General features: G+C 44.5%; 1 protein-coding gene across 3 annotated transcripts; it reads left to right on the top strand.

The window, feature by feature from the left end:
* LOC121552350 (stathmin-4-like) lies at positions 1-25,119 on the top strand. 3 transcript variants are annotated; one of them, XM_041865203.1, is made up of 8 exons: positions 4-105; positions 11,042-11,118; positions 16,411-16,509; positions 16,691-16,896; positions 18,177-18,368; positions 20,263-20,514; positions 22,114-22,305; positions 23,692-25,119. In XM_041865203.1, the coding sequence occupies exons 2-8, from the start codon at positions 11,106-11,108 to the stop codon at positions 23,779-23,781; spliced, it is 1,044 nt and encodes a 347-aa protein (XP_041721137.1). In that variant the 5' UTR covers positions 4-105; positions 11,042-11,105; the 3' UTR covers positions 23,782-25,119. The 3 variants fall into 3 exon arrangements, with proteins under 3 accessions (XP_041721139.1, XP_041721137.1, XP_041721138.1); XM_041865204.1 differs by lacking the exon at positions 4-105 and adding an exon at positions 2,221-2,376; XM_041865205.1 differs by lacking the exons at positions 20,263-20,514; positions 22,114-22,305 and having other exon boundaries at positions 1-105.

Below are 25,119 nucleotides of genomic sequence, written 5' to 3'. Positions count from 1 at the left end.
TGCTGATGCTGCTGCTAGCCTTGATCCAAGGAGACAGAGAGTCAGACAGAGAGACAGCCTGATAACCTGGACCATCAACTCAGCACTGCTCCGGAGAGGCGGGGGGTAAGAAAGAATGCACCTCTCCTAAATATAACACAGAAAGACATCAAGGAGGTGATATAAACTGTTATTAGAGGTAGTTATTATACAATTATGGGATGTAGCTAGTGTTGATGTAGTATAGTATCTGTTGGCTGTACTGGATCATGATGCTGTCGTCTGTCGTCTAGGAACTCCATGTACTCTCTCCACGTTCTGTCCCTCTGTCTGTCATTAATAATGTATTCTATGCAGCTTTGTGTCTGTCTGTCATTTAATAATGTATCCTATTCAGCTCTGTCTGTCTGTGTGTGTACAGTATGTGTGAAAACATGCAGGGCATGTGTATCTGTCTGGGTGTGTGAACAGGATACAACTCAACATTCAGGTATTTACCTAGCTCCTCATAACCATGTGTTCTAAAGCAATATTCGGTGTATGTTCATGTCGTTGAATGGAGATCATCTTCCTGGATTTACTCTGGGTGGGTGTGTATTGGGATGAGCGGTGCTGACTGGAGATTAGGTAATACGATAAGGAAAGGAGGAGGAGGAGGAGGAGGAGGAGGAGGAGGAGGAGGAGGAGGAGGAGGAGCGAGAGGGAAGATAGAGGGTAAGGGAGGACAGAGAGAGAGAGAGAGAGAGAGAGAGAGAGAGAGAGAGAGAGAGAGAGAGAGAGAGAGAGAGAGAGAGAGAGAGAGAGAGAGAGAGAGAGAGAGAGAGAGAGAGAGAGAGAGAGAGAGAGAGAGAGAGAGAGAGAGACAGAGAGAGAGAGCAGAGAGAGAGAGAGAGAGAGAGAGAGAGAGAGAGAGAGAGAGAGAGAGAAATAAAGACAGAGAGACTGTGAGAATATGGATAGTAGGCTTTAATTAGAAAAGTAGCGTAGATTTGCACTAACTGTGGAGACTACTTTAACACACCCTGATGACAGGAAGAGACTATGACAGAAAGAGGAGAGGATAACAGAAAGAGGAGAAGATGACAGAAATAGGAGAGGATGACAGAAAGAGGAGAGGAAGACAGAAACTGGAGACAATGACAGAAAGAGGAGAGGAAGACAGAAAAAGGAGTCAATGACAGAAAGAGGAGAGGATGACAGAAAGAGGAAAGGAAGACAGAAAGAGGAGAGGATGACAGAAAGAGGAGAGGATGACAGAAAGAGGAGACGATGACAGAAAAAGGAGACGATGACAGAAAGAGGAGAGGATGACAGAAAGAGGAGACGATGACAGAAACAGGAGAGGAAGACACAAAGAGGAAGACAGAACGAGGAGAGGGTGACAGATAGAGGAGAGGATGACAGAAATAGGAGAGGATGACAGAGAGAGGAGAAGATGACAGAAAGAGGAGAGGATGACAGAGAGAGGAGAGGATGACAGAAATAGGAGAGGATGACAGAAAGAGGAGAAGATGACAGAAAGAGGAGATGATGACAGAAAGAGGAGAGGATGACAGAAAGAAGAGACGATGACAGAAAGAGGAGAGGAATACATAAAAAGGAGAGGATGACAGAAAGAGGAGACGATGACAGAAAGAGGAGAGGATGACAGAAAGAGGAGAGGAAGACAGAAATAGGAGAGGATGACAGAAAGCGGAGACAATGACAGAAAGAGGAGAGGATGACTGAAAGAGGAGACGATGACAGAAAAAGGAGACGATGACAGAAAGAGGAGAGGATGACAGAAAGAGGAGACGATGACAGAAACAGGAGAGGAAGACACAAAGAGGAGAGGAAGACACAAAGAGGAGAGGATGACAGAAAGAGGAGAGGATGACAGAAATAGGATATGATGACAGAAAGAGGACAGGATGACAGAAAGAGGAGAGGATGACAGAAAGAGGATAGGATGACAGAAAGAGGATAGGATGACAGAAAGAAGAGACGATGACAGAAAGAGGAGATGATGACAGAAATAGGAGACGATGACAGAAAGACAGAGACGATGACAGAAAGAGGAGACGATGATCCTGTCATCTTTATTGACAAACAGGAAGTGAACAGCTTACCATGCAGAATGTGTGTATCGACCAGCCTCTCGGGTTAAAAAGTGTGAGTGTGCTCGTGCATGTGGGCAGGGCACCACTGGTCTCTGTAGGTATCATGTCACAGTGGTTGTGTTTATGTTTTTGGACATCAAAGACAGAACTAGCCTGGCTGATGCGACTCACAGGGAGAGAGAGCCGTGACACACTGGTCTGGACAAGAGGCCGTTGGAAATGCAGTATTTGCGCAGAGCTATATCTCACTACACCCCCATATGCCATGTCTTGAAATATGCAGGCAGATGGATTAAAGGTCAGTTTCCATTGTAATACTTCTGACAGACAACTTTCTAGCTCCGGCCATAACTTTTGGACTTTATAGCATTCCCAGAAAGCAGAGATTATTGAGTCATTATTACTTTTACACTTAAGACATAACTCTGCCGGTGTGCTGTAGCATTTTTTGAATTTTGTCTCTTGTATAATACATTCTATACATTAGTTTATACTGGATTAAGTGTACATTTGCGTTAACTGTAATTCCATTAGTTATGCTCAAACATTCCCTCCATCTTGTGTCAATATCAGTTATTTTTAAGTCTTGGTTCCAATAGTTTATATTTTTTTCTAAGAGGTTGTCAGTTGGATCGGCTCTCTGCAAGGTTTTGTATATTTTCCCTGTCATATGAACATCCTTTTCTGATTCAAATAAGATTCCCTCAAGGTCGATCTGATGTCCAAAAAAATTGGAATCAAAATTTCGTAATATGTCACTTTTAAGTTGCATCTTTTTGAAAATATCTACATTGGTCAGTCCAAAATGGCTTTTTAATTTTGTAATGGAAATAAATGTATTTCCTGTTACCAAGTCATTTATGGTTTCTGTGCCTTTAGTTTTCCACGTGGACCAATTTATCAGTGAATTGTGAAAAGCTATCCAAGGATTGTTCTATAGGGTTGTGTTTTTAGGGAGTGATATTGGTTCTTGCAGAATAAGTTTCATTTTCTTCCATATTGTTTTAGTGTTATTAACTATGAAGTTGTTAATGTTCTTAGCTTTATCCTTTGAAAATAGACACGTTAAAAGATTCTGAGATTTGAAAGTATTCCGATTATTTTTTTTTTAGCAAAGGGGGCTTTGCGTTTTCAATATTGGTCAGGTATATCAGGAGATCGTCTGCAAATAAGTTTCGTTTATATTCATGTTTGCCAACACTGATACCTGTTACGTTTGGGTCCGGTCTATTTCTTTCTGCAAGCGGTTCAATTGCCAGTGTAAACAGGAGGGGAGAGAGGGGACATCCCTGTCTTGTACCCCTTTCTAAAGATATTTCATTAGATAACGTATTATTTGTGTATATTTTTTCTTTAAATCATATTTTTATTAAAGCTTCCAAAGGCCTTTTCGGCATCAACAGCCATTATTGATGAATCTTTCATTTTTTTGTGTGCATATTGTATTAAACTGAAACATGTTCTTGTGTTTGTTTGTAAGTGTCTATTTTTTATAAACTCTGTTTGATTGATATGTCTCAAGTCTGGTAAGACTTTTGCCATTCTATTGCTTATACAGTTGAAGTCAGAAGTTAACATACACTTAGGTTGGAGTCATTAAAACTCGTTTTTCAACCACTCCACAAATGTCTTGTTAACAAACTATAGTTTTGGCAAGTCGGTTAGGACATCTACTTTGTGCATGACACAAGTAATATTTCCAACAATTGTTTGTAGACAGATTATTTCACTTATAATTCACTGTATCACAATTCCAGTGGGTCAGAAGTTTACGTTTAAGTTTAAGTTGACTGTGCCTTTAAACAGCTTGGAAAATTCCAGAAAATGATGTCATGGCTTTAGAAGCTTCTGATAGGCTAATTGACATCATTTGAGTCAATTGGAGGTGTACCTGTGGATGTATTTCAAGGCCTACCTTCAAACTCAGTGACTCTTTGCTTGACATCATGGGAAAATCTAAAGAAATCAGCCAAGACCTCAGAAAAACAATGGTAGACCTCCACAAGTCTGGTTCATCCTTGGGAGCAATTTCTAAACGTCTGAAGGTACCACGTTCATCTGTACAAACAATAGTACGCAAGTATAAACACCATGGGACCACGCTGCCGTCAAACCACTCAGGAAGGAGACGCGTTCTGTCTCCTAGAGATGAACGTACTTTGGTGCAAAAAGTGCAAATCAATTCCAGCACAACAGCAAAGGACCTTGTGAAGATGCTGGAGGAAACAGGTACAAAAGTATCTATATCCACAGTAAAACGAGTCCTATATCGACATAACCTGAAAGGCCGCTCAGCAAGGAAGAAGCCACTGCTCCAAAACCGCCATAAAAAAGCCAGACTACGGTTTGCAACTGCATATGGGGACAAAGATCGTACTTTTTGGAGAAATGTCCTCTGGTCTGATTAAACAAAAATAGAACTGTTTGGCCATAATGACCATCGTTATGTTTGGAGGAAAAAGGAGGTACTTGCAAGCCGAAGAACACCATCCCAACCGTGAAGCACAGGGGTGGCAGCATCATGCTGTTGGGGTGCTTTGCTGCAGGTGGGACTGGTGCACTTCACAAAATAGATGGCATCATGAGGAAGGAAAATTATGTGGATATATTGAAGCAACATCTCAAGACATCAGTCAGGAAGTTAAAGCTTGGTCGCAAATGGGTCTTCCAAATGGACAATGACCCCAAGCATACTTCCAAAGTTGTGGCAAAATGTCTTAAGGACAACAAAGTCAAGGTATTGGAGTGGCCATCACAAAGCCCTGACCTCAATTCTATAGAACATTTGTGGGCAGAACTGAAAAAGCGTGTGCGAGCAAGGAGGCCTACAAACCTGACTCAGTTACACCAGCTCTGTCAGGAGCAATGGGCCAAAATTCACCCAACTTATTGTGGGAAGCTTGTGGAAGGCTCCCCGAAACGTTTGACCCAAGTTAAAGGCAATGCTACAAAATACTAATTGAGTGCATGTAAACTTCTGACCCACTGGGAATGTGATGAAATAAATAAAAGCTGAAATAAATCATTCTCTCTACTGTTATTCTGACATTTCACATTCTTAAAATAAAGTGGTGATCCTAACTGACCTAAGACAGGGAATTTGTACTGGGATTAAATGTCAGGAATTGTGAAAAACTGAGTTTAAATGTATTTGGCTAAGGTGTATGTAAACTTCCGACTTCAACTGTACATATATATATATACGTATCCTTTAAAAATATATATTTCCCTTTATTACTTTCCAACCCCACCACCCCCTCCCTAATTGGAGTAATGTAAACTAGTGAACAACAACGCTTAGGCCTCTACTTCTAGCTTATACATACTTTATACATTTTATCGACACAGTCAATTTTACAATAATTCTATTTTGTTTGTTTTTACTCCTGAACTTCCTCTACCCTCAACTTCTCCGATCATTTTCATGATGTCCATCCGTTTTACTTCTATATGCCATATCTCTCCAACTGTGACGTGTGTTGTCATTTTTGTAAATGCGCGAATGTTTTAACAGTATCTAATATTTATTTTGGGGTGCTAAAAAAAAAATATTTGTACTTTATTTATAGCTTTTCAGATATGAGAACAGAAAAACAGTACAACCCCAACCCCTCATTCCCCCATCCATCCACCCATCACTCCATCCATCCCTCCCTCCCATCCCTCCCTCCCATCCCTCCCATCCATCCCTCCCTCCCATCCATCCCTCCCTCCACCCCACCCACCCACCCACCCACCAAGGCATCATACAAGGATATCACAGAAAAGTTACATTAAACATAAACAGTAATGGAAACAAAAACAATGGAGAAAGTTGAATCTTATCGGCACAATATAATGGCCACTAGAACGGACATGACTGCTTACCACAATATACAAGTTACACAGTAAAAGACAGGCTCTCCACGTATTGTATGAATGGGGACCAGGTTAAGTCAAACTTTTGTCAGGACCCCATGCACAGTGTACCTAACCTTCTCCAGAGGCACCTCCTTAACCCACTGCATAAAGGAAGTCGGCTTTGCAGGACAAGGCGGTGAGCTAGCAGTGAGGCAAATGCTATCGCATTCACCTGATGCGTGGTAACATTCTGATCTAGGGGAAGTACACTAAAAATGGCAGTGAACGGGTTGGGGCTAATAAACAGAGCCTTAAATGAGCATGTGACCTTTATCCCCAAATAAGTAAAGACCTGATGCTCCACCTTAAATGGGAAATTGGCATACCCAATACCTTCTGCTAATTGATTAATGGGGAGGAGCCACTTTTTGTTAGGTTTAACTTATAACCAGAGAATGTCCCAAAACCTTGTAGCATGTCCAAGAGATAGGGTATGGACTCCACAGGGTTAGAGATGTCTAAAATAAAATCTTTGTAGAGTTCAGGAGTCGGAGAAGAGGCATATGTGTTGTCCACATCTAGAACGAGTTGAGATAGTTCCATATCTGTTGTCCACATCTAGAATGAGTTGAGGTTAGCCAGAACAACCTGTGTGCTAAACAATTTCCCCATCACTATAACATATCTGCCATTAGTATCTGAAATGACTTTGGAGGAGGCAAACAGGTGCCCCTCTGGCCTTAGCACCAACGTTGGAGTGAAATATTTGGTCGACCCATTCTCTTTTTAGTTTATCATGGTCGCTGGACTGGAGATAGGTCTCTTGGAGAAAAACAATGTCCGGACTTAAAGACTTAAGATGAGTATACAGTTGGCTACGCTTGACCACATGGTTAATTAAGTGATAATGCCAGAGAAGCCGGGGTTTGGAGGACATATTGGCACGGGGGGTGTTGTTAGGCCCGAGACGAAGTCGAACTTAAGACTTGTCCTTTTAAGTACCAGCTGATAAAGCAAGTGGAGCCTAGAGTATGTGAATTAGGCATAGTCATAGTAATTAGAGATTAATGTTAGTACAATCACATGGCCAGTGTGCTGAGAGGTCAGAATAATAAAATATAAAGAAAACAAAAAACAGCTAAAAACAACAAAATACCCCAGAAGAAAATCTTGGACCCCTATGCTGGCCTCCCCCCTGTTGGAAGGCTGCATCTTCCTCTCCTAGACTAGAGCAAGATACTACTATGTTAAACACAACTTCAGTAGAGCTCTATCCAGGGCCAACATAATCAAGTTTACACATAGGGGAAGGGATTCTGGAGGGAACCACCTCAGTTCTCTAATGTATCTTATGCAATATGCATATTTGAAGGATAATTTCAATAATTCAACGGGTTGTTTAATTCTGATTTATATACAGTGAATTTGGAAAGCATTCAGACACTGAATTTTTTCACATTTTGTTACGTTACAGCCTTATTCTAAAATGGATTAAATAGTTTTTTTTCCCCTCATCAATCTACACACAATACTCCATAATGACAAAGCAAAACAGGTTTTTAGAAATGTTTACAAAAAATAAAAAAAATAATAACATTTTCATTTACACAAGTATTCAGACCCTTTACTCTGTACTTTGTTGAAGCACCTTTGGCAGCGATTACAGTCTAGAGTCTTCTTGGGTATGACGGTACAAGCTTGGCACACCTGTATTTGGGGAGTTTCTCCCATTCTTCTCTGCAGATTCTCTCAAGCTCTTGTCAGGTTGGACGGCTATTTTCAGGTCTCTCCAGAGATGTTCGATCGGGTTCAAGTCCGGGCTCTGGCTGGGCCACTCAAGGACATTTGCAAAAAAATCTAAAAACCTGTTTTCGCTTTGTCATTATGGGGTATTGTGTGTAGATTGATGAGGATTTTGATTTATTTAATCCATTTTAGAATAAGGCTGTAACGTAACAAAATGTGGAAAAAAGGAAGGGGTCTGAATACTTCCTGAATGCGCTGTACATTTTCATAGAAGCTTTTAAAATTGTCATTAATCACATTGTTGTTTCTAATTACCGCATTTGTATCTTTGTCTTTTAAATGATAACTGGTTCAGCGTGTATTCGTTTTGTGAGAGCTGCAAGATATTTACCAGGTTTATTTGCCATTAAGTAGTATGCTTTATTTTAGTTGAACCTGTAGTTGATGGCTCTGCAAAAGTAAAATATCGTATTCCTGCTTAAATTCAGAAATTGTATTTTCTTCTTTACCGTGTAAAGCTGTTTTATGGGCTTTTTCTAAGATAGTGATTTATTTATTTTTATTTAATTTAAATTTCTAAATCAGATTTAACTTTTGCATAGTATGAGATTATCATTCTCCTAATGTACGCCTCACAGGGATCCCAAATTATATCAGGGGTCGGCTTTTCTCTGTCCTCTATGTCTACATTTGTAATTGGTTATCGGAAAAGTAGTTTTTTTTCCTGGGGGGTTGAGACATCACGTTGTTTAGATTTGAAAATCGAACAGTTGTATTGGAAGGGGTCTGCGCTCGGGGGCTGCGTTTGATTGTCCAAGTGTGTTTGAGTGAGAAAGACATAGAGGAGAACCAATCAGTAAAAAAGCAAGACCCCTTCATTATCAAAGCCTTGTGGCTACAACATCAAAATAGCCTTTCCAGACTTTGAAGTCAGGAGGACTTGGAGTTTGGCGTTAGCCAGAATAAGGGTTAGTCAGGAGGACTTGGAGTTGGGTGATAGCCAGAATAAGAGTTAGTCAGGAGGACTTGGAGTTAGGCGTTAGCCTGACTAAGGGTTAGTCAGGAGGACTTGGAGTTAGGCGTTAGCCTGACTAAGGGTTAGTCAGGAGGACTTGGAGTTAGGCGTTAGCTTGACTAAGGGTTAGTCAGGAGGACTTGGAGTTGGGCGATAGCCAGAATAAGGGTTAGTCAGGAGGACTTGGAGTTAGACTTTAACCTGACTAAAGGTTAGTCAGGAGGACTTGGAGTTAGACGTTAGCTTGACTAAGGGTTAGTCAGGAGGACTTGGAGTTAGGCGTTAGCCTGACTAAGGGTTAGTCAGGAGGACTTGGAGTTAGGCGTTAGCCTGACTAAGGGTTAGTCAGGAGGACTTGGAGTTAGGCGTTAGCCTGACTAAGGGTGAGTCAGGAGGACTTGGAGTTAGACGTTAGCTTGACTAAGGGTTAGTCAGGAGGACTTGGAGTTAGACTTTAACCTGACTAAAGGTTAGTCAGGAAGACTTGGAGTTAGACGTTAGCTTGACTAAGGGTTAGTCAGGAGGACTTGGAGTTAGGCGTTAGCCTGACTAAGGGTTAGTCAGGAGGACTTGGAGTTAGGCGTTAGCCTGACTAAGGGTTAGTCAGGAGGACTTGGAGTTAGGCGTTAGCCTGACTAAGGGTGAGTCAGGAGGACTTGGAGTTAGACGTTAGCTTGACTAAGGGTTAGTCAGGAGGACTTGGAGTTAGGCGTTAGCCTGACTAAGGGTTAGTCAGGAGGACTTGGAGTTAGGCGTTAGCCTGACTAAGGGTTAGTCAGGAGGACTTGGAGTTGGGCGATAGCCAGAATAAGGGTTAGTCAGGAGGACTTGGAGTTAGACTTTAACCTGACTAAAGGTTAGTCAGGAGGACTTGGAGTTAGACGTTAGCTTGACTAAGGGTTAGTCAGGAGGACTTGGAGTTAGGCGTTAGCCTGACTAAGGGTTAGTCAGGAGGACTTGGAGTTAGGCGTTAGCCTGACTAAGGGTTAGTCAGGAGGACTTGGAGTTAGGCGTTAGCCTGACTAAGGGTGAGTCAGGAGGACTTGGAGTTAGACTTTAACCTGACTAAAGGTTAGTCAGGAGGACTTGGAGTTAGACGTTAGCTTGACTAAGGGTTAGTCAGGAGGACTTGGAGTTAGGTGTTAGCCTGACTGAGGGTTAGTCAGGAGGACTTGGAGTTAGGCGTTAGCCGGACTAAGGGTTAGTCAGGAGGACTTGGAGTTAGGCGTTAGCCTGACTAAGGGTTAGTCAGGAGGACTTGGAGTTAGGCGTTAGCCTGACTAAGGGTGAGTCAGGAGGACTTGGAGTTAGACTTTAACCTGACTAAAGGTTAGTCAGGAGGACTTGGAGTTAGACGTTAGCTTGACTAAGGGTTAGTCAGGAGGACTTGGAGTTAGGTGTTAGCCTGACTGAGGGTTAGTCAGGAGGACTTGGAGTTAGGCGTTAGCCTGACTAAGGGTTAGTCAGGAGGACTTGGAGTTAGGCGTTAGCCTGACTAAGGGTTAGTCAGGAGGACTTGGAGTTAGGCGTTAGCCTGACTAAGGGTTAGTCAGGAGGACTTGGAGTTAGGCGTTAGCCTGACTAAGGGTTAGTCAGGAGGACTTGGAGTTAGGCGTTAGCCTGAAGAAGACAGGATGGTTTAACCCTGTTTGATCCACAAACTAATACGTGTAATATTAGGTGCCTGAAGAAGAAACTACCCACTGGGGACAGACGTCTATTCCAGGTTGGTTCAACACAATTTCATTGAAATGACGTGGAAACAACGTTGTGTCAACAAGTGTGTTCCCAGTGGGTAGTAGTATTAGGCCCCTGAAGAAGGAAGTCATGTAAGAACAGATTTTGGTAATATTTTGCATTAATTCAGTGTTGAGGAGCTCATCTGAGGAAGGGTGGAGACAGAGAGCAGGTGGTGGAGAGATCTGGAGGGAGAAGGGCTGCCCTCTCTCTCTCTCTCTCTCTCTCTCTTCTCTCCCTCTCTCTCGAATTCACTCTGCCGTTTCCTCCAAGTGTCATGACTGTGATTTATCATTATGCAGGGGGTTAAAACGCATGCATACACCCACACACAGGCACACACACACAAACACACACAGTCACACTGCGTGGCAGTAAGGATAACCTGTACGACTTATTTCATAAACATCATGATTATCAGAAACCCTCTCTTCAAAACTAGCACTTTTTATTACCTGAGACTTCCATTGATGGATTTTTCTATTTTAAGCTATTTTCTCATTAAGACTTCAAGCATCGTTCTCTTGAACATAGTGTAACCCTGGGCGATATGTTAACTCCAGATTATTTTAATAATAATATTTCTTATAAATTAAAACCTAATTGAAGCCCTCTTTATCTACAGGAACAGCATTGACCAGCATTGACCTGAGCTCATCTCTGGTGTGGCACACAGACACCGTGGAAACATGACCCTTGCAGGTAAGCACTTATTATGGAGACTTAATTTCTACACATTTAAATATATAGACATTCTCCATATGCAATACATAATACCTTCATAATAATCCAAATGTACCTCCAACTAAGGCCATTAGTGCAGACTGCATAACAGGATACATCGTTTAGACACAACAAAACGTATGTATGTATACTTATTTAATGTAAAATACATTACCCTATACCTTCATGTACTCCTTATGTACCTCCAATAGAGGTCAGTCATTGGAAACATAACTTCAACATAATGTATGACATTTTCCATAAGCAACACATAATGGCTTCATAATACTCCCAAATAGTAGGTAATGAACCCTGACACTGCATATACAGTAGCCACTGTGTTAAGCCATGTTTGGGAGGTGTTATATTCAACTGTAAACTAAAGGGTTGGGGATAATGCTTTGTATATTATTGGGAGGTTGGGTTGACATTAGTCTGGCCAGGCGCCGTATTCTGGTTTTGGCGTGGCTATGTTTACACTGTCAGAGACACACTGTACTGTGCAGTGGCCAAGGCTAGGCTACCTACAGCAGAGGTACTGTACAGTGGAATATGCTAGGCTAGGCTAGGCTACCTACAGCAGAGGTACTGTACAGTGGACTAGGCTAGGCTAGGCTAGGCTACCTACAGCAGAGGTACTGTACAGTGGACTAGGCTAGGCTAGGCTAGGCTACCTACAGCAGAGGTACTGTACAGTGGACTAGGCTAGGCTAGGCTAGGCTACCTACAGCAGAGGTACTGTACAGTGGACTAGGTTAGGCTAGGCTAAGCTAGGCTACCTACAGCAGAGGTACTGTAAAGTGGGATAGGTTAGGCAGGGCTAGGCTAGGCTACCTACAGTTGAGGTACTGTACAGTGGGCTAGGTTAGGCTAGGCTAGGCTACCTACAGCAGAGGTACTATACAGTGGACTAGGGTAGGCTAGGCTACCTACAGCAGAGGTACTGTACAGTGGACTAGGGTAGGCTAGGCTAGGCTACCTACAGCAGAGGTACTGTACAGTGGACTAGGTTAGGCTAGGCTAAGCTAGGCTACGTACAGCAGAGGTACTGTACAGTGGACTAGGTTAGGCTAGGCTAAGCTAGGCTACCTACAGTTGAGGTACTGTACAGTGGGCTAGGTTAGGCTAGGCTATCTACAGCAGAGGTACTGTAAAGTGGGCTAGGTTAGGCTAGGCTAGGCTACCTACAGCTGAGGTACTGTACAGTGGACTAGGCTAGGCTAGGCTAGGCTACCTACAGCAGAGGTACTGTACAGTGGACTAGGTTAGGCTAGGCTAGGCTAGGCTACCTACAGCAGAGGTACTGTACAGTGGACTAGGCTAGGCTAGGCTAGGCTACCTACAGTAGAGGTTGGCTAGAAGGAGAGCGCCTCAACAAGCCAATGCGGCTTTTGGTCCTGTCCTCTACTGACCTAACCTTTTATCTGCTGGGGGAAAAATCACGGATGTCCTGAATTCAGACCCCTTGACTTTTTCCACATTTTGTTCAGTACAGCCTTATTCTAAAATTTATTAAATAGTTATTTTCCTTCATCAATCTACACACAATACCACATAATGACAAAGCAAAAACATGTTTTTAGATTTTTTTGCAAATGTATAAAAAATGTACAACTGAAATGTCACATTTACATAACAATTCAGACCCTTTACTCAGTACTTTGTCAAAGTACCTTTGGAGCGATTACAGCCTAGAGTCTTCTTGGGTATGACGCTACCAGCTTGGCACATCTGTATTTGGGGAGTTTCTCCCATTCTTCTCTGCAGATCCTCTCAAGCTCTGTCAGGTTGGACAGCTAATTTCAGGTCTCTCCAAAGACGTTCGATCAGGTTCAAGTCCGGGCTCTGGCTGGGCCACTCAAGGACATTCAGAGACTTTTCCTGAAGCAATTCCTGCGTTGTCTTGGCTGTGTGCTTAGGGTTGTTGTCCTGTTGGAAGGTGAACCTTCGCCCCAGTTTGAGGTCATGAGTGCTCTGGAGCAGGTTTTCATCAAGGACCTCTCTGTACTTTGTTCCGTTCATCTTTCCCTTGATCCTGACTAGTCTCCCAGTCCCTGCTGCTGAAAAACATCCCCACAGCATCATGCTGACACCACCATGCTTCACTGTAGGGATGGTGCCAGGTTTCATCCAGACGTGACGCTTGGCATTCAGGCCAACGAGTTCAATCTTGGTTTCATCAGACCAGAGAATCTTGTTTCTCATGGTCTGAGAGTCTTTAGGTGCCTTTTGGCAAACTCCAAGCGGGCTGTCATGTGCCTTTTACTGAGGAGTGGCTTCCGTCTGGCCACACTACTATAAAGGCCTGATTGTTGGATTGCTGCAGAGATGGTTGTCCTTCTGGAAGGTTCTCCCATCTCCACAGAGGAACTCTGGAGCTCTGTCAGAGTTACCATTGGGTTCTTGGTCACCCGCCTGACCAAGGCCCTTCTCCCCCGATTGCGCAGTTTGGCCGGGCGGCCAGCTCTAGGAAGAGTCTTGGTGGTTCCAAACTTCTTCCATTTAAGAATGATGGAGGCCACTGTGTTCTTGGGGACACAATCCTGTCTCAGAACTCTACGGACAAGTCCTTCGACCTCACGCAAGTATAAACACCATGGGACCACACAGCCATCATACCGCTCAGGAAGGAGACGCGTTCTTTCTCCTAGAGATGAACGTACTTTGTTGCGAAAAGTGCAAATCAATCACAGAACAACAGCAAAGGACCTTGTGAAGATGCTAGAGGAAACAGGTACAAAAGTATCTATATCCACAGTAAAAACGAGTCCTATATCGACATTACCTGAAAGGCCGCTCAGCAAGGAAGAAACCAAAACCGGCAAGCCGAAGAACACCATCCCAACCGTGAAGCACGGAGGTGGCAGCATCATGCTGTGGGGGTGCTTTGCTGCAGGAGGGACTGGTGCAATTCACAAAATAGATGGCATCATGAGGAAGGAAAATTATGTGGATATATTGTAGCAACATCTCAAGACATCAGTCAGGAAGTTAAAGCTTGGTCAAAATGGGTTCCTAATGTACAATGACCCCAAGCATACTTCCATAGTTGTGACAAAATAGCTTAAGAACAACAAAGTCAAGGTACTGGAGTGTCCATCACAAAGCCCTGACCTCAATCCTATAGAAAATGTGTGGGCAGAACTGAAAAAGCATGTGCGAGCAAGGAGGCCTACAAACCTGACTCAGTTACACCAGCTCTGTCAGGAGGAATGGGCCAAAATTCACGCAACTTATTGTGGGAAGCTTGTGGAAGGCTAACCAAAACATTTGACCCAAGTTAAACAATTTAAAGGCAATGCTACCAAATACTAATTGAGTGTATGTAAACTTATGACCCACTGGAAATGTGATGAAAGAAATAAAAGCTGAAATAAAGTCAGGAATTGTGAAAAACTGAGTTTAAATGTATTTGGCTAAGGTGTATGTAAACTTCCGACTTCTACTGTGTATATATATATATATATATATATATATATATATATATACACTGCTCAAAAAAATTAAGGGAACACTAAAATAACACATCCTAGATCTGAATGAATGAAATTATCTTATTAAATACTTTTTTCTTTACATAGTTGAATGTGCTGACAACAAAATCACACAAAAATTATCAATGGAAATCAAATTTATCAACCCATGGAGGTCTGGATTTGGAGTCACACTCAAAATTAAAGTGGAAAACCACACTACAGGCTGATCCAACGTTGATGTAATGTCCTTAAAACAAGTCCAAAATGAGGCTCAGTAGTGTGTGTGGCCTCCACGTGCCTGTATGACCTCCCTACAACGCCTGGGCATGCTCCTGATGAGGTGGTGAATGGTCTCCTGAGGGATCTCCTCCCAGACCTGGACTAAAGCATCCGCCAACTCCTGGACAGTCTGTGGTGCAACGTGGCGTTGGTGGATGGAGCGAGACATGATGTCCCAGATGTGCTCAATTGGATTCAGGTCTGGGGAACGGGCGGGCCAGTCCATAGCATCAATGCCTTCCTCTTGCAGGAACTGCTGACACACTCCAGCCACATGAGGTCTAGCATTGTCTTGCATTAGGAGGAACCCAGGGCCAACCGCACCAGCATATGGTCTCACAAGGGGTCTGAGGATCTCATCTCGGTACCTAATGGCAGTCAGGCTACCTCTGGCGAGCACATGGAGGGCTGTGCGGCCCCCCAAAGAAATGCCACCCCCACCATGACTGACCCACCACCAAATCGGTCATGCTGGAGGATGTTGCAGGCAGCAGAACGTTCTCCACGGCATCTCCAGACTCTGTCACGTCTGTCACATGCTCAGTGTGAACCTGCTTTCATCTGTGAAGAGCACAGGGCGCCAGTGGCGAATTTGCCAATCTTGGTGTTCTCTGGCAAATGCCAAACATCCTGCACGTGGGCGTCGGGCCCTCATACCACCCTCATGGAGTCTGTTTCTGACCGTTTGAGCAGACACATGCACATTTGTGGCCTGCTGGAGGTCATTTTGCAGGGCTCTGGCAGTGCTCCTCCTGCTCCTCCTTGCACAAAGGCGGAGGTAGCGGTCCTGCTGCTGGGTTGTTGCCCTCCTACGCCCTCCTCCACGTCTCCTGATGTACTGGCCTGTCTCCTGGTAGCGCCTCCATGCTCTGGACACTACGCTGACAGACACAGCAAACGTTCTTGCCACAGCTCGCATTGATGTGCCATCCTGATGAGCTGCACTACCTGAGCCACTTGTGTGGGTTGTAGACTCCGTCTCCTGCTACCACTAGAGTGAAAGCACCGCCAGCATTCAAAAGTGACCAAAACATCAGCCAGGAAGCATAGGAACTGAGAAGTGGTCTGTGGTCACCACCTGCAGAACCACTCCTTTATTGGGGGTGTCTTGCTAATTGCCTATAATTTTCACCTGTTGTCTATTCCATTTGCACAACAGCATGTGAAATTTATTGTCAATCAGTATTGCTTCCTAAGTGGACTGTTTGATTTCACAGAAGTGTGATTGACTTGGAGTTACATTGTGTTGTTTAAGTGTTCCCTTTATTTTTTTGAGCAGTGTATATATATATATATATATATATATATATACGATATGTGTATATAACTATATATAAATAACTAAATGTGTATATAACTATATATATATATATATATAAAAATATGTGTATATAACTATATATATATATATATATAACTAAATGTGTATATAACTATATATATATAACTATATGAGTATATAACTATATATATATAACTATATGTGTATATAACTATATGTCTGTGTCCCCTGCAGCATACAGAGAGAAGGTCAAAGAGCTCCCCCTGGTGTCTCTTTTCTGCTCTTGCATCAACCCTCAGACCATCGACTGTAAGCCCACATACAAAGCAGAAGGTAAAACAACACAATTATAAACTTCATTTATAAATGATACTTTATACTTCCTGACGTTTCATACAGTAGAAACGAAAGAGAAAAGACAGCATTGAAGAAACAGAATATCTAGTAACATGTGGGCTAGCTAGATGTCTAAAGGATTGGGTTTTAAAGCTCTTACCTCCTGTCCCATCCCCAGATGCGGTGGACCTGGGCTGGTGTGTGATAAAGGACGTGGAGGTGATAGAGTTGAACAAGCGTGCGTCAGGCCAGGCCTTCGAGGTCATCCTGAAGCCCCCGTCATTTGATGGCGTCCCAGAGCTCAACGCTACCATGCCCCAACGCAGAGAACTCTCCATGGAGGAGATCCAGAAGAAACTAGAGGCTGCAGAGGAGAGGAGGAAGGTGAGGAGGACAGGGAGGGGAGAGGAAAGGAGATACTAGGAGACAGGGAGGAGGAGAGGAGACACTAGGAGACAGGGAGGAGGAGAGGAGACACTAGGAGACAGGGAGGAGGAGAGGAGATACTAGGAGACAGGGAGAGGAGAGGAGACACTAGGAGACAGGGAGGGGAGTGGAGACACTAGGAGACAGGGAGGAGGAGAGGAGACACTAGGAGACAGGGAGGAGGAGAGGAGACACTAGGAGACAGGGAGGGAATAGGAGACACTAGGAGACAGGGAGGGGAGTGGAGACACTAGGAGACAGGAAGAGGAGAGGAGACACTAGGAGACAGGGAGGAGGAGAGGAGACAGGGAGGAGGAGAGGAGACACTAGGAGACAGGGAGGAGGAGAGGAGACACTAGGAGACAGGGAGGAGGAGAGGAGACACTAGGAGACAGGGAGGAGGAGGGGAGACACTAGGAGACATGGAGGAGGAGAGGAGACACTAGGAGACAGGGAGGGGAGAAGAGACACTAGGTGACAGGGAGGGGAGAGGAGACACTAGGAGACAGGGAGAGGAGAGGAGACACTAGGAGACAGGAAGGAGGAGAGGAGACACTAGGAGACAGGGAGGAGGAGAGGAGACACTAGGAGACAGGGAGGAGGAGAGGAGACACTAGGAGACAGGGAGGAGGAGAGGAGACACTAGGAGACAGGGAGGAGGAGAGGAGACACTAGGAGACAGGGAGGAGAGGAGACACTAGGAGAAAGGGAGGAGGAGAGGAGACACTAGGAGAAAGGGCGGAGGAGAGGAGACACTAGGAGACAGGGAGGAGGAGAGGAGACACTAGGAGACAGGGAGGAGGAGAGGAGACACTAGGAGACAGGGAGGAGGAGAGAGACACACACACTAACCATAGGGATAGAGGACTCTCAACAGCCTGTTTTAGCATGGGCAGCGCCTTTGAGGACTTTCACCATTTTGAAGTGGGACTTCCTGTGGGTTAAGGAAGGTTCAGTTTGGACTTCCTGTGGGTTAAGGAAGGTTCAGTTTGGACTTCCTGTGGGTTAAGGAAGGTTCAGTTTGGACTTCCTGTGGGTTAAGGAAGGTTCAGTTTGGACTTCCTGTTGGTTAAGGAAGGTTCAGTTTGTTTGACTACTTCAAAATGGAGATGGCCTCAATGGAGCTGCTCCTTCTCTCAGGCGCCATGATGGGACAGATGTTGCATCCTCTAAGTATCACTATGGCACAAACACACACCATGTCTGTATCCTGATACTCTCCTCACACCGCCATCTAGTGCCAGGAGGCTGAGCTGCTGAAGCACCTGGCAGAGAAGAGAGAGCACGAGAGAGAGGTGATCCAGAAGGCCTTTGAGGAGAACAACAACTTCATCAAGAACGCCAAGGAGAAGCTGGAGCAGAAGATGGAGGCCAACAAGGAGAACAGAGAGGCTCTGCTGGCGGCCATGTTGGAACGACTGCAGGAGAAGGTGATGTTTAGCCACGATCTCTCTCTTAGCTCTTAGCTACTATCTGGCTCTCCTTATTTATTTCTCTTGAGTTGCTCTCTCTCTCTCTCTAGTCTCTCTGGTCTCTTTCTAGTCTCTCTCTCTCTAGACTCTTTCTAGTCTCTTTCTGGTCTCTCTCTCTCTCTCTAGTCTCTCTCTCTCTCTAGTCTCTCTCTCTCTCTCTCTCTAGTCTCTCTCTCTCTCTCTCTCTCTCTCTAGTCTCTCTCTCTCTCTCTAGTCTCTTTCAAGTCTCTCTCTCTGTCTCTAGTTTTTCTCTCTATCTCTCTCTCTCTCTAGTCTCTCTCTAGTTTCACTCTCTTTCTCTCTAGTCTCGCTCTTGTCTCTCTCTCTCTCTCTCTCTCTCTCTCTCTCTCTCTCTCAGTCTCTCTCTCTCTCTCTCTCTCTCTCTCTCTCTCTCTCTCTCTCTCTCTCTCTCTCTCTCTCTCTCTCTCTCTCTCTCTCTCTGTCTCTCTCTCTCTCTCTCTCTCTCTCTCTCTCTCTCTCTCTCTCTCTCTCTCTCTCTCTCTCTCTCTCTCTCTCTCTCTGGTCTCTCTAGTCTCTCTCACTCTCTCTCTAGTCTCCCTCCCTCTATTTTATATACAGTGCCGTGAAAAAGTATTTTTGCATATTTTTGATACTGAATGTTATCAGATCTTCAACCAAATCTAATATTAGATAAAGGGAACCTGAGTTTACAAATAACAAAAAAATTGATACTTATTTTATTTATTTAATTAACAAAGTTATGCAACACCCAATTCCCCTGTGTGAAAAGTAATTGCCCCCTTACACTCAATAACTGGTTGTGCCACCTTTAGCTGCAATGACTGCAGCCAAATGCTTCCTGTAGTTGTTGATCAGTCTCACACATCGCTGTGGTGGAATTTTGGCCTCCTCTTGCATGCAGAACTGCTTTAACTCAGTGACATTTGTGGGTTTTCAAGCATGAACTGCTAATATCAAGTCCTGCCACAACATCTCAATTGGGATTAGGTCTGGACTTTGACTAGGCCATTCCAAAACTTCAAATGTGTTACTTTTTAACCATTTTCATGTAGATGTGTAAATGAAAATGTAAATGAAAATGGTTAAAAAGCAAAACATAAGATGTTTTAGGATGGCCTAGTCAAAGTCCAGACCTAATCCCAATTGAGATGTTGTGGCAGGACTTGAAATGAGCAGTTCATGCTTGAAAACCCACAAATGTCGCTGAGTTAAAGCAGTTCTGCTTGCAAGAGTGGGCCAAAATTCCTCCACAGCGATGTGAGAGACTGATCAACAACTACAGGAAGCGTTTGGTTACAGTCGTTGCAGCTGAAGGTGGAACAGCCAGTTATTGAGTGTAAGGGGGGCAATTACTTTTTTGCACAGTATGTGTTGCATAACTTTGTTAATGAAGTAAATGAAATAAGCATGTAATTGTTGTGTTATTTGTTCACTCAGGTTCCCTTTATCTAATATTAGGTTTTAGTTGAAGATCTGATAACATTCAGTATTAAAATAATGTAAAAGTAGAGACATTTTGAAGGGGGTTAAATACTTTATATCTCCCTCTTCCTCCCTTTTCACTTTAGTTTATCTACTAAAACTCTCTCTTTAATCTCCCTCTTCCTCTTACCAGTCTCTCGAAATTATTCTTGAACGTAGCATTTTTATAATTTTGAAAAAAAAATTAAGCATCATATGTATTCCTCTGTACTAAGATCTCAAAATGCATGAATATTTTACAGACACTACACATATTTTAGTTTCTGTCTGATCATTCCCATGTTGATTATCTTTTGTTTTATGCTGTTTTTACGTCTGGGTTTTACAGAATGAATGCTAATAGATTCCTGAATGTAAATATTGTTGTTGTTGTTTTCCCGTGTGGCAGGACAAACATGCAGAAGAGGTGAGGAAAAAGGTACTAGCTTTGGCAGATGCGGTGGATCTGGACTGGTGTGTGATAAAGGACGTGGAGGTGATAGAGTTGAACAAGCGTGCGTCGGGCCAGGCCTTCGAGGTCATCCTGAAGCCCCCGTCGTTCGATGGCGTCCCAGAGCTCAACGCTACCATGCCCCAACGCAGAGAACTCTCCATGGAGGAGATCCAGAAGAAACTAGAGGCTGCAGAGGAGAGGAGGAAGGTGAGGAGGACAGGGAGGGGAGAGGAGACACTAGGAGAAAGGAAGGAGGAGAGGAGACACTAGGAGACAGGGAGGAGGAGAGGAGTAACTAGGAGACAGAGAGGAGGAGAGGAGACACTAGGAGACAGGGAGGGGAGAGGAGACACTAGGAGACAGGGAGGAGAGGAGACACTAGGAGAAAGGAAGGAGGAGAGGAGACACTAGGAGACAGGAAGGGGAGAGGAGACACTAGGAGACAGGGAGGAGGAGAGGAGACACTAGGAGACAGGGAGGAGGAGAGGAGACACTATGAGACAGGGAGGAGGAGAGGAGACACTAGGAGACAGGGAGCAGGAGAGGAGACACTAGGAGACAGGGAGGAGGAGAGGAGACACTAGGAGACAGGGAGCAGGAGAGGAGACACTAGGAGACAGGGAGGAGGAGAGGAGACACTAGGAGACAGGGAGGGGAGAGGAGACACTAGGAGACAGGGAGGGGAGAGGAGACACTAGGAGACAGGGAGAGGAGAGGATACACTAGGAGACAGGGAGAGGAGAGGAAAAACTAGGAGACAGGGAGGAGGAGAGGAGACACTAGGAGACAGGGAGGAAGAGAGGAGACACTAGGAGACAGGGAGGAGGAGAGGAGACACTAGGAGACAGGGAGTGGAGAGGGGACACTGGGAAACAGGGAGGAAGAGAGGAGACACTAGGAGACAGGGAGGAGGAGAGGAGACACTAGGAGACAGGGAGTGGAGAGGAGACACTAGGAAACAGGGAGGAGGAGAGGAGACACTAGGAGACAGGGAGGAGGAGCGGAGACACTAGGAGACAGGGAGGGGAGAAGAGACACTAGGAGACAGGGAGGAGAGGAGACACTAGGAGAAAGGAAGGAGGAGAGGAGACACTAGGAGACAGGAAGGGGAGAGGAGACACTAGGAGACAGGGAGGAGGAGAGGAGACACTAGGAGACAGGGAGGAGGAGAGGAGACACTAGGAGACAGGGAGGAGGAGAGGAGACACTAGGAGACAGGGAGGAGGAGAGGAGACACTAGGAGACAGGGAGGAGGAGAGGAGACACTAGGAGACAGGGAGCAGGAGAGGAGACACTAGGAGACAGGGAGGGGAGAGGAGACACTAGGAGACAGGGAGGAGAGGAGACACTAGGAGACAGGGAGGAGGAGAGGAGACACTAGGAGACAGGGAGGAGGAGAGGATACACTAGGAGACAGGGAGGAGGAGAGGAGACACTAGGAGACAGGGAGGGGAGAGGAGACACTAGGAGACAGGGAGGAGGAGAGGAGACACTAGGAGACAGGGGGGATAGGAGACACTAGGAGACAGGGCGGGGAGAGGAGACACTAGGAGACAGGGAGGAGGAGAGGAGACACTAGGAGACAGGGAGGAGGAGAGGAGACACTAGGAAACAGGGAGGGGAGGAGGAGAGGAGACACTAGGAGACAGGGAGGAGGAGAGGAGACACTAGGAGACAGGGAGGACACACACACACATAAGCATGCATAGACACTCATGCACGCACACAAACATGCTCACCACGCACAAACACACACCATAATCCATGTCTGATGTATCCTGATACTCTCCTCACACCGCCATCTAGTGCCAGGAGGCTGAGCTGCTGAAGCACCTGGCAGAGAAGAGAGAGCACGAGAGAGAGGTGATCCAGAAGGCCTTTGTGGAGAACAACAACTTCATCAAGAACGCCAAGGAGAAGCTGGAGCAGAAGATGGAGGCCAACAAGGAGAACAGAGAGGCTCTGCTGGCGGCCATGTTGGAACGACTGCAGGAGAAGGTGATACTTTCTTTCTCTCGAGTTTCTTTCTCTTTCCCTCTAGTCTCTCTGTCTCTCTCTCTAGTCTCTTCTCTAGAAGGTAACGTTTAGCTCTCCTTTCTTACTTCTCTCTAGTCTCTATCACTCTCTATTTCTATATATCTCTCTATCTTTCTCTCTTTTCCTGTAGTTTATACTGTATATTCTAACTCTCTCTTTAATCTACCCTTTCTCTTTAGTCTCCCTCTCTCTTTAGTCTCTCTCTGTCTTTAGTCTCCCTCTCTCTTTAATCTCCCTTTCTCTGTAGTCTCTCTCTCCCTCTCTTTAATCTCCCTTGCTCTTTAGTCTCCATCTCTCTTTAGTCTCCCTCTCTCTTTAGTCTCTCTCTGTCTTTAGTCTCCCTCTCTCTTTCATCTCCCTTTCTCTGTAGTCTCTCTCTCCCTCTCTTTAATCTCCCTTGCTCTTTAGTCTCCATCTCTCTTTAGTCTCCCTCTATCTTTACTCTCCCTCTCTCTTTAATCGCCATCTCTCTTTAGTCTCGCTCTCTCTTTAATCTCCTTCTCTCTTTAATCTCCCTCTCTCTTTAGTCTCCCTCTCTCTCTCTCTCTCTCTCTCTCTCTCTCTCTCTCTCTCTCTCTCTCTCTCTCTCTCTCTCTCTCTCTCTCTCTTTAGTCTCTCTCTCTCTCTCTCTCTCTCTCTCTCTCTCTCTCTCTCTCTCTCTCTCTCTCTCTCTCTCTCTCTCTCTCTCTCTCTCTCTCTCTCTCTCTCTCTCTCTCTCTCTCTTCCTCTCTCTGTCTGTCTGTCTGTCTCTCTCTCTCTCTCTCTCTCTCTCTCTCTCTCTCATTTTTATTAATGTAAGGTTTAGCTACTATCTCTCTCTCTCTTTATTCTCTCTCCAGTTTGTCTGTTTGTCTCTGTCTGTCTCTCTGATTGTCTCTGTCTCTCTGTCCGTCTCTCTGTCTCTCTCTCTCTCAGGAGAAGTTGATGTTTATCTCTTTCTCTATTTCCTTCTAGTCTCTCTGTTTCTCTCTCTAGGGTCTCTCTATCTTGTTCTCCCTGTAGTCTCTTTCACTCTCTATTTCTATCTTTCTCTCTCCCTTTAGTTCATCTACTCTAACTCTCTTTTTAGTCTCCAACTCTCTAAAAATGTGCATTAACACAAACTCTCATTTATCGTATATTCCTCCTTTCTAAGATCTCAAACCTCATATTATGCAGACACTGAACATATTTTTGTTTCTAGCTTGTCTAAGTTTTTTGTCTGGTCATTCCCGTGTTCAGTACCTCCCTTGAGAACCTTAGGAGTTTTTGTTTTATTCTGTTCATGTCTTGGTTTTACCGAAATTAATGCAAATATATTCCTAAATGTAAATATTGTTGTTGTTGTTGTTGTTTTCCGTGTGGCAGAATAAACACGGAGAAGACGTGAGGAAGAACAAAGAACTGAAGGAGGCAGCGAGGGAGAGAGAACCGAGCAGTGGTTTTGTGAGTCAATAAAAAAAAGAGAGATCAATACAATGAGAGAAAAGAAAACTAAAATAACCTTGAACCTTGAACCCAGGAGTTAATGTATGCAGCAACGATTTGGACCAAGCGCACAAAACTAAAACAGGGATTCAAGGTAAACATAAAACAAAAATGTAGTGGTGAAAATACAAGAGAGAAGGAGATGTGTCTGGCTGGCAATGTAAAGGTGCACCAGAGTGGGAGGAAGGGAGAGAGTGGATCTGGGTGTGAGGGGATGTTGTGATGATGATGATGATGTTAATTATGTGGGAACAGAGAGAATGAAGCTGGTGTTTGTGGTGAAACACAGTGGAGTGGTAGGTTATCAATATGTGGTGCCGGAGTCAGCGCCAAAACATACAGTATCACACCCTAAAAGCCCACTATCCCAGAGCGGACTGAACACACCCTAAGAGCCCACTATCCCAGAGCGGACTGAACATACCCTAAGAGCCCACTATCCCAGAGCGGACTGAACACACCCTAAGAGCCCACTATCCCAGAGCGGACTGAACACACCCTAAGAGCCCACTATCCCAGAGCGGACTGAAGACACCCTAAGAGCCCACTATCCCAGAGCGGACTGAAGACACCCTAAGAGCCCACTATCCCAGAGCGGACTGAACACACCCTAAGAGCCCACTATCCCAGAGCGGACTGAACACACCCTAAGAGCCCACTATCCCAGAGCGGACTGAACACACCCTAAGAGCCCACTATCCCAGAGCGGACTGAACACACCCTAAGAGCCCACTATCCCAGAGCTGACTCAACAACATCTACGCTCAAACACACACTCTGTATCTCACTTGCAGGCGCTTACACATCAAAATGATTTATACTGTGATACATTTTCCCTATACCTTTAACGGGATGCTGTAACCAGATCGTGCACGTCATTCTCCCATGTTTACCAGGGAACGCTATGAATGATAAAATAATTTGTGACTGTCAGATTCAAGATTGGATTGTGTCATTGGAAAAAAAGTTAAAGCTGTCTCAAGTACTCTCAAGTAACTATCAACTTCGGTCATTAGCTGATAGAAGATTGACTTCATACATTTAGCTAGACTTAGAGCATAGCATGCACTCTGTTTAATTTATATATGTTAACTTTTCTAAGCACAACTCAGGAGCAAATGTACCTACAGTGCCTTCAGAAAGGATTCATACCCCTTGACTTATTACACATTTAGTTATGTTCTGTCCTAAATTCAAAATTGATTAAGTATTTGTTTTTCTTCTCCCATCTCCCCATTATGACAAAGTAAAAACATGTTTTTATAATTTTTTTTGCAAATGTATTGAAAATTAAAATGCATAAATATC

Source organism: Coregonus clupeaformis, chromosome 36 (assembly GCF_020615455.1).
Source record: "Coregonus clupeaformis isolate EN_2021a chromosome 36, ASM2061545v1, whole genome shotgun sequence".
Lineage (NCBI taxonomy): Eukaryota > Metazoa > Chordata > Actinopteri > Salmoniformes > Salmonidae > Coregonus > Coregonus clupeaformis.
Note: the sequence above shows the minus strand (reverse complement) of the source record. Positions and strands in the feature narration are given on the sequence as shown.

Bases quoted from the DNA above. Each gene is read 5' to 3' on its own strand.
- LOC121552350 (XM_041865203.1), top strand. The intron at 16,897-18,176 runs GTGAGGAGGACA...ACCGCCATCTAG, and splicing joins CTGCAGAGGAGAGGAGGAAG to TGCCAGGAGGCTGAGCTGCT. The intron at 20,515-22,113 runs GTGAGGAGGACA...ACCGCCATCTAG, and splicing joins CTGCAGAGGAGAGGAGGAAG to TGCCAGGAGGCTGAGCTGCT.